Consider the following 10,326-nt stretch of genomic DNA (forward strand, 5'->3'; position numbering starts at 1 on the left):
AAGTCTTACACAGACCAGAAAACTGTACTTGGCAAAGTAACACCAGAGACCGATCCCCACAACAGACTCAAAAAATCACTAGCTAATGTACCACCTACACAAAAATGTGCGTGTCAGATGAGAAACACTTCAGTAGAATCCTTAAAGTAAATGGAAAAGATGTAACAAGAGGTTTTTACCTGAGAAACCAAATATTTATTTGTTTGTTTCACACTAATGGAGATTAGTGTAAAATACCAAATGTAAATACTCTGGAGTGAGCAGGAATGCTAATTAACATCCATTTTCCTCATGCAGGTAGAAAACAAATAGAGAACATGACACCGTAAGTTGTTACGGTAAGTAACAGTTAAAGGCACCAGTATACAAATTCACAATAGAAAACAGGACAATACATATCAGACTCAAGTCCCATTTGACAAAGAGTCAATAACATGGAAGGAGACAGCTGCTGTTACAACTTAATATCTGTAAAGATATGGACCCAAATTACAATGTTGAGAAAATGTTGAAGTAATGTGTGGACGGCCCTATTGTTCCTTATCAGTTTCACATTTATTACACTCATACCTGCAAACCTTATACCTTATACAGTGTATTGTCACCAAGCAGTAACCAAGAGGTACAATATCCTAATAAAACATGCTAACACTTGCTTTGGAACAAATTTCAGGGGTGAGCTCACAATACTGTCAAGTATTTCACATCCAGTCTGTCTTTCTAAGTGTTCCCAAGGTAAGGAGCTGACGCTTTTCACATGTCTGAGACATTCTATCTGATAGCTGAAGCAGGACTCCTGTCTATTCCGTATATATTATATGGTTAGTGTCAGAAGCCAAAAATGGTATTCTTCGTCAAAGGATGTCTGTTTTCAGTTCCATAGATTTAATCTCATTCTGAACAACTACTAAGAGAAACCTGCTAACCTGTGATAATTCTTCACATATACCCCAGTATAGAGGATAAATAAACAACTTTTGTCCTGGTTTGTATTTAAATGTCATCTACATTTCCCAGAGAGTCATTTATGTGGTCATATATTCCATGAGTTAATGCTCCATTACATACAGGCCAGTCAGAGCCTTGGAGCAGACAGTGTCCTGGCTCTAAACTCGCCAAACATGCCACATTCTCCGCATGCTGGCTCAAACATGCACCGGTATCTCTTTAACAAAAACTGCAGAGGAAAAAGAAGCCAGCACGTAGGAAAATCTGACTTAGCTCTGCCAAGTCAAAAAAAGTCTGTACAGTTTACTATGGATAGGAGGAACCGTGAGAAAAGCTAAAGTAATTTTCCTGATGATGTTGATATGAAACACCAAACTGTGCCCTGCCTTCTTTGTGAACAGAGAAAAAACTTCTCATCCTCCTACTCTCTGGCTTCCTCCCACACACCCCAAGCTCACACACACTCCGAACATATCTCACTGAGCCATGAAGTCTTGTTAAACTGCTCTGGTGTGGAATGGCTCTGACTCACTGGCTTAGCACCTCTCACATATAACACACACACAACTGTCTTTGTCAGGCCAGTTATTGTTTTTAGCTGGATATGAGTGATTCACATCCAGCTTTCTATCTCCTGATACACAAAGGAAAGGTTACAATGTGTCTTTGTACCACTGCCCTTTATGTCTCCTTCACCTTCAAATTATTAACCCCACTGAGGGGAAATGAGTCTCCTGTGTGTGAGCTACATCACTTCTAAGTTCTTAAATTAATAACATTGTTCTCAAGCATGTGCAAACTTCACTTGGTTGTCCTACAAGTCTTGCAAAGTTGTGTTGCACAATTTTTTTTATAATTGTGAATAAGATACAGGATTGAATAGTGACTGCTCATCTTTGACCAATTACCTTCATTGATGTTGTCCATCACCACCGATCCATTACATCATGTCAGTGCATCATTGCTATAGAAGTGAAGAAGCCTTCATTGTGGCGGCATCTCACTTGAAAAACCAAACAATCCCCCTGTAATGTATGCATGTATGGGAGTTTACATTTTAACTACTTTGTTTTACCTACACTTGTGTCCTAAGTGACGGTCTTAGGTATCTGCAGTGAGTATGTTATTTCATTGATTTGTTTTTTACAAAACTGTATCAATAAAAGCAAGCAACATACATGGTCACACAACCAGACATGTATGATAAATCCATGTGAACAACCAGTCAACCATGTTTTGGATCCAAAACAAGCTTTCCCATGGTCATCGTGAAAACAAAATTCTGAGGGAGCGGGGCACATTAATAGCAGGGGGCATAAAATTGAAAGAAGTTTATGACAAAATTTCCTGCAAATTGGCATATGTATTCAAAGACTTTTTTTTTTAGAGAAGATCGATAATGAAGCCACAAATGGAATGAGTCTGCCAACAATTTAACAGCCATATTTTCCAACACAAAATATAGGGCACAGTATGAGTACTGATGAGCGTGAGCTGTGTCTGCCCAGGATCAAAGCTAAGATCTATTTTAAAGATTGCTCCTTCTCACCACAGAAGCTAGCTACATATTTGGTATGTAACCACACCCAACACATGCTGGTATAATAACACAAGGGAGAGTTAAATGTACATATGTTACCATGAAGGGAAATATCCTGTCTATAAAGCTCACCTACCTGTAGAAGCATCAACCTCCTGATGATGGCAGAGCTGGAGCATTCTGTAATCTTTTTTAAAAGCAACAGATTTTCCTCTGTATCTTCACCTGGACAATCAAATGGAGCTCAGTGCCAAAACGTTAAGGTCACTGCCTGAAATGCCCCTGAATTAGGACACAACTAACAACAGTTTGAGTTAAACCATTATCTATTGACATAGATGGTGGTGAATTGATTAATTCACCGTGATTGTGACATACTTGAGACTTCCAGCCACCATTTAAGCTGGCAGCTCTCTGGTTCACTTGCTGATGCTAACAGGCTAATCACCTAGGTACCAAGCTAACTATTAGCTACTCGATATTGTTACACTAATGTAAATAATTAATCAACCCTCAATCGATCAATCAAATTGTATTTGTATAGCCTATACTCACAAATCAAAATTTGTCTCATGGGGCTGAACAAGGTGTGACATCCTCTGCCCTTAACCCTCAACAAGAGTCAGGAAAAACAGGGGACAAAAATGTATAAACCCCAGAGAGAGCCACATGTGAGGGATCCCTCTCCCAGGATGAACAGAAGTAAATGGATTCGTATTTATATAGCGCTTTTCTAGTCTTGATGACCACTCAAAGTGCTTTACACTACAGTTTCACATTCACCCAATCACACACACATTCATACAGTGCATCTATCCCATCACTTTGTTATTCTATGGGGGCCATTCAGGGTTCAGCATGTTGCCCAAGGACACTTCGGCATGCAGATTGTTCAGAATGGGGATTGAACCGCCGACCTTCAGGTTGGAGAACAACCACTCTACCCCTCAGCCACAGCCGCCCCTACATACCCAAGTGCAAACAATGCCATCTGTAGTTCAACACATCAACAAAATTACAATATTTACAAAATTGACTGAATTTATTTCAACACACACCGAGTTGTGAGAGAAGTTTGGTTCACTGAAACCTATGGTTAATTATTTTGTTCATCCCTTCTAAAACCCTAAACTATGGCCATGTGCCAAACCAAACTAATGTCTCACAGTCCCAACTCCCGTATAGCAAACATTTGGATGAATTGTCTCGAGTTCAAATCCAGTCATTGTTCATATTTAGATTACCATTGAAGAACTCATACATCGTGCTATTGAAGTGGTCCCAGAGGGATATATTCAAAAGTCTAATATATATATATATATATATATATATATATATATATATATATATATATATATATGTATATAAACTGGTTCACAGTTAACTAGTTACATTAGGTCAAGTCAACACAACCATTGACTCATACAGTGGTTTGGGGGGGGTCACATGTAAAAGTGTGCTGGAAAAGGCTCCAGCCCTTTTATTCTTAACAGGATGAATAATTTAAGGAAATGGACAAATGGATAGATAGATGGAGATTTATAGCAACATAAACTTTCTATTTAGAGAGAACATACAGAGTTTGTCCCATCCAATGCCATGGTCTCAAAGGCAAAGCTTTACAAGCATTATTTTTTTTTAAGTCTTTAAACTACTACAACAATATGAAATAATTTATTATAATTAATCGACATATTTCACTTCCTTTAACTGAGTTAAAGCTCATAAACTGTTGACAGAACACTGCTAGTTCTAGCTAGTGTCATCCTGTCACATGTTCTCTCTCTCTCTCTCTCTCTGACTCTCTCTCTCTGACTCTGTCTCCCTTTCTTTCGAAATTTATATTTCATGTCAAAAACCATCACCAAAACCTACTCCCTACAGTCAGACTGGGTCATACTGAAACAGATTTTCATACATTGGTGTGTATAGGCTAGAGATAAACCCAAAGCCAACACAGCTTAGCCTGCTTTTTAATGGAAGCTAAACACCCATTCTGAAGTTTGTGTGTTTGTGTCCCTAATTGGGAAAAGCTGGCTTTTTACGTCTGTGGTTTATGTTAGGGATAGGTTAAGCAGTCGTTATGGTTAGGTTAAGTCTCCAGGAAATGAATTCAAGTCTGTGTGTGCTTGTGTGTGTGTGTGCATGTGTGAGTGTGTGTGCGTGTGTTTGTGCGTGCATGCAAATCGATTTATGAGATTTGCTCAGTGTCACAGAGGGACATTAGCGGGTTACCCTGTTATCTTTGTGCTTAACATAGGCTTTGCAGTATAACAAAATTGGAGTGCTTTTACTCAGTGTAACCTATGCCGCATTGCTGCACACTCTTCCTGCTCCAGAGCAGCGCAGAGGATCGGATGAAAGAATTGGCTAGAGACCACTTAAATCACTGCAAAACAAAGTCATTATTTTTACAGGATCCTGTAGCCTTATTAAGTTAGTCATAATAATATTTTGTAGCAATATTTACGTTTTTTAAGTGATGCATTTCTCTTGATACCAACAGTATTTCTTGTAGTGATTCATCATAGCCTACACAGCAGTTATTCCCCTCAGTACATCGTAAACTGAAAAACACAATGCTACTGAGAGTGACAAGTGTTCAACACCATCTCCACCACGTCACTGTTGGATGTGTCAATTGCTTTTTAATGAGAATGTAAAGAAACAACCCACCACTTAATTTGTGTTTCCAATATGTTTTCACCCATAGACGGTATACAAATAGGGTATATATATATATATATAAATAATATATATCAAATTATTTACCTACGGGGTTATAAAATTTGACACAGGCTGACTGAGAGGCACACTTTCACCGAATCCAGTATTCCTCCATCCCTTAATAGCAATATCTTTATGACCTTTTTCAATGATAAATCTCTAACTATTAGAAATAAAATCAACCATCTCCTTCCCTCAATTGGCACTAATACCCTACCAACAACAGAAATCTCAGAAACGGCTGAGAATCCTACCCATTACTTAGACCGTTTCTGTCTGATCACCCGTGATCAGTTTACCAAAATAATCAACAACCTGTATCTTAGATCCGATTCCGACAAAATTACTTAAAGAAATTCTGCCCCTAATTGATAATTTGTTACTTAATACATCAATTTGTCATTATCATCAGGTTATGTATCACAGTCTTTTAAAATAGCTGTAATCAAACCCCTTCTCAAAAAACCCAACCTAGACCCAGAGATTTTAGCAAATTACAGACCAATATCTAATCTCCGCTTCATGTCTAAAATCTTAGACAAAGTTGTAGGCAATTAGCTATGTGTGTTTCTCCAGGAAAATAATATATATGAAGACTTTCAGTCTGGGTTCAGAGCCAATCACGGCACAGAGACAGCATTAGCAAAAGTCACTACTGACATTCTAATAGCCTCAGATCAGGGACCTGTGTCTGTCCTCTTTCTGTTAGATCTCAGTGCAGCATAGGACACAACTGACCATCAAATTTTATTACAAAGACTTAAACAGTTAATTAACATGAATGGAACCGCCCTAAACTGGTTTAAATCTTATTTTTCTGATCGCTCCCAATTCATGCAAATTAATGATTAGTCATTTGTGCGCACCAAAGTTAACGATGGTGTTCCACAGGGCTCTGTGCTTGGTCCAATTTTATTCTCATTATATATGCTTCCACTAGGAAACATTATCAGGACACACTATGTAAATTTCCACTGCTATGCGGATGACACCTAGTTATACTTGTCATTAAATCATACTAGTCCCGCAGATCCGGCCCGGTGTGGCCTCACCATGGATTACGATTTGTGGATCGCGCATCAGAGATTGCAATGGTGGATCCAGTATGGCGGATTCTATATCTTGTCGGCTGGTCGTAGTGGTAATGGCGGATCCTGTGTCGGGTTGGCATCATATAATGGTGGTGGACCACGACCGAGGCGGCGCCTGATGATGGATCCTAATAAGCGGCAATGGACAATGACTGTGGACTATTGTGGCATCCGGTCTGGATGATGGATCATGATCTTGCTGGCTGCTGACCATAGAATATGATTGCAGCAGGACTGTTTGACATGTAGTATTGAAGTTATCCTTCAAAATGTTTACCCTCATCAATGTTGCTAAAAACTTTAATCTTGATGATGTTTTCCTACACCTGTCATCTATTGCACTTCTGTCCGTCCTGGGAGAGGGATCCCTCACATGTGGCTCTCTGAGGTTTCTACATATTTTTACCATGTTCAAAGGGTTTTTAGTAGTTTTTCCTTACCCTTACTGTCAGTTGTTCTGAACAAAACAGATGAAGCCCCAGCCATGATTGGCCATCAAAGGGGGTCAAATGCACTGGTCTAAAAAGAAATTAGTGTAACTTAATACAAGTCATTACGCTGTAAGCCACTGTAAAACATCAAGAAAGCTGGACATTGTAATGAAAACTGTTGTTTCGACAATAACTTTCAACAGGTGCAGGACAGATATATGGTTTAACATTTTGAGTTGCACTAACTCAAGCAAATATGCTAACATGGTTTTAGAAACTACATAATGCCCGGAAATTTATCATGAGATTTGAAATAATAAGTTTCTCAGACCGGAGTTGCCTTAGAGTTTTAATAATTAGCTCTGCAGAGGGTTAGACAGCCAGCAACATGGCTCAGAGTGCAACCACGAGAAGTTAAAAAGGAAGGTTTTTAGACAGCCTGTGTGCTGTACTTGAATCCTCTTTTTGTAACAGTGACGCCGTCTGGCATCACTGTTACAAAAAGAGGATTCAAATACAGCACACAGGAGGTGGAAGACATTGATGTTGTATCAGCTAAGTGCACAGAAAACCGTCAAAACAGTAGTAAGACATTCTTCACAGTAGTATGACATTGATCAGTGAACTTTTTCCATTACAATTACATTACATATAATTTAGGTGACGCTTTTATTGGATATTACCAAGTACCTCTCAGAGCTGAATATCAAGTCCTGAGGCCCGAACCAGCAACTCAGCTTTCTGCTTTCAAATTTAAAATTATTTGATGGTGTGGAAGGTGCAACTGGGAAGGGACATTTCTCAGAACAAAAGCCTGCTGTGACATCGGATGTTTTTGTTTGAAAAACACCTTCAGGCACTCTGGTAGACGTTTCAGGACATCAAAAGCAAATTAACATAATTCTCAGCTGCTAATGCAGAACCAGCTGATGTGCCTGACAACCTACAACATGAAATCATTAAGCTATAAAGCAAAAACAAGCTTAAAGCTGCGGACAACCACCTCCCTCTGCTCAAGACCTACAAGGTGCCTGTACATCCTGAGGTTTTCCCCATTCTAACACATGCACTGAACTGTGTTTCTCTGTTTGAGACAATCTATCAGGTCTTTGATAAATTGATTCTTGCCAAGACAGTAATCATTAAAGACTGACCTAAACCTGCAAAGCCAGCTGTAAGTAGCATCCTAAATACCATCTGACATCAGACTCTGCCAAAAGCAGCTGGTCCAGCCAACGCATCTGAGAGGATGGTGTGATATGTTCAGTAATTTAAAATGAATGATGTTATAAAGAAAAAAGGTGTTCAACACAAAACAAATCCCATGTGGGCGGCTGTGGCTGAGGTCTAGAGCGGTCGTCCTCCAACCTGAAGGTCAGCAGGTCTTCCCCATCTGCATGCCGAAGTGTCCTTTGGCAAGATGCTGAACCCTGAATTGCCCCTCATAGAACAACAAAGTGCTGCTAATAGATGGACTGTATGAATGTGTGTGTGAATGGGTGAATGTAAAACTGTATTGTAAGGAGCATTGAGTGGTTATCAAGACAAATATAGGCCTATAATTACAAGTTTTCTCTGTAAATTAATTATGGGCTCAAAGAAACAACAACTCAAACTTTGCATTACTGTGTCATATAATGAAGTATTATTTTATAGATTTATTATCATTTTAAATTATAAATATATATATATATATATATAAACATTGCAAACTCAAACCCACAGAGGCACTAAAGATTGTGATTTTCTTTCTTTCTTAACTATAGAGTGGATCATTGCCACATTTAAGAAGTTGTCGAATTTAGGGTGAATTTGGGTAATCTCTGACATTTCTTTAGTTTTTTAATGGGAGACACCTTTAGTAGAATTTATTTTGGTGTTCTTTATGAAAACAAATTTTACAAGACTTTTACATTGAAATGATATTAGTAGTCTTTTTTTTCATATTGATTTCAAAAAATGTATAATATTGAGCTCGAAATGCATAACAAAATGGGATTCAGGTTTTTTATAGCCTAATACAAGTGTCCCAGAATATAACTTTCAAGCACAATTTTCTTTTTTTGGGACAGTGAACACTACAAGATGTGCTGGGTCTGAGTACGATATCTCCATTCTTTTTTCTGGCGTGGTTAAAAAGTATTTTAAGGATTACAAAAAGTTATAATATGTGGTCGTAGAAGTCAAAATTGCTAAATAAAAAATCCCACATTACCTGAATTCACCCTAACTCAAACATGACACGAGGTAACTTATTAACCTTAGAGACATGTTTTGGCCCTTCCTCCATAGAACGTGGACCTCATCCCAGTGTGACTGCATGATTGATTCAACATTGTGAATTCAGTCATTATCGTATAATGCACAAATTAAGCTGGAAATAATAAATAATAACAGGCAATCAAGAGTGTAGCTGTGCCTGTTATTAACTGTAAACGAATTATGTGATTAACCAGGGAAAAATAAAGAATGAAGTTGTGTCAAGTTGGCCGGTCTAATATTCAGAGTAATCGCAGTGTCAGATCCCTTTATTCTGAAAACCAGTGTGTATTAACGTTGAACAAATCTTGGAGTGGAAACATATTAACTTGTTTGCGTTACTTTAGGCGAGGCTATCACGAGTAATCCCGACAACCCTCATTGAACTATCATTCAGTTTAAGGTTTCTCCTCAGCTAATGGGTGGAAAATGACTTAAAATCTGTTGATTAAGTTTTGAATAACACTTCATTCGGCTGATGCTCCAACCTCAGATCAATGCTCTCCCCGAGGTTTTATATGTTTTTTTCCCCAACCCGCCGACACTGTCGCGTTTCACAACAGGACACCAACACCTTCTCCACACAGGACAGAGATTTTTAGTGAAACAAAACCAGTTTATGTCAGTCTGTAAGTGCTGGTGTCCTGGGTGGGATCAGCACTAACGTTGTCTCTGCCTCTATCAGATCAGCCACACAAACCAGAGAAACATTGCAGCTGCTGTTTTTACAGTTTTCCCTCCAGCTGTTTCACTAGTTACCACCCAGTGCGTTCACGACGTGCACACGTCGCCTCATTGTAGATGGGAGTGGGCCAAAGAGAAACTTTGTTGACTCACATAATCGCACCAACAGTTTTAAGTTTCAAGGAATCAAAGAGGGTTGGTAAGTTACCTGTTAACAGCGCGATGGGTATCAGGAAGCAGTAGAATAGCCACACAATCACCTGGAGATCCATATCTGTGGAACTAATACTCTCCGATGAGCATCAAGCACACATCAATATCTATCATCGATCACGTCAGCTGACTCAATCGGCTCCATTCAGGCTTGTTGATTAAATGTGACAAAAGAATGAATGTGCCATGAGGTCGATGTGCGCTCATGGTGTCTCGTCAAAAATACAAAAAAAACTTCAGAGGACTAAAGTTTCCATTATTCCATTGTGTCGGTGCGGTGAGTGTCTCGGATACAGACCGAGCCGCTCCTCTCTGGAACTGTGAGGGAGAAGACTTCAGTGTGTGAGTTCCCTTAGAGGGGCCCAGTGTGCTGTAGGTGGAAAATGTGATTCACAGGCAAGTGAGTGTGAAGGGCGTTCATAGAGGAGCTATT

At 39.1% G+C, this 10,326-nt stretch overlaps 1 protein-coding gene across 3 annotated transcripts in view; it reads right to left on the minus strand.

Moving 5' to 3' along the window:
* The window catches only part of piezo1 (piezo type mechanosensitive ion channel component 1 (Er blood group)), a 114,102-nt gene extending 103,837 nt beyond the window's left edge, over nucleotides 1–10,265 (minus strand). For 2 of the 3 annotated variants that reach the window (XR_009923916.1, XM_062400809.1), the window contains exon 1: nucleotides 9,889–10,265. Coding sequence is in view for 2 of the 3 variants with exons in the window: in XM_062400809.1 (XP_062256793.1) it covers nucleotides 9,889–9,952 (64 nt within the window). In the remaining variant the exon portion in view is untranslated. The remainder of the gene's footprint in view (nucleotides 1–9,888) is intronic. The other variant, XM_062400808.1, reaches the window with a different exon arrangement.
* Between the last annotated feature and the right edge of the window lie 61 nt (nucleotides 10,266–10,326).

This window comes from Platichthys flesus, chromosome 12, assembly GCF_949316205.1.
Source record: "Platichthys flesus chromosome 12, fPlaFle2.1, whole genome shotgun sequence".
Taxonomy (NCBI): Eukaryota; Metazoa; Chordata; class Actinopteri; order Pleuronectiformes; family Pleuronectidae; genus Platichthys; species Platichthys flesus.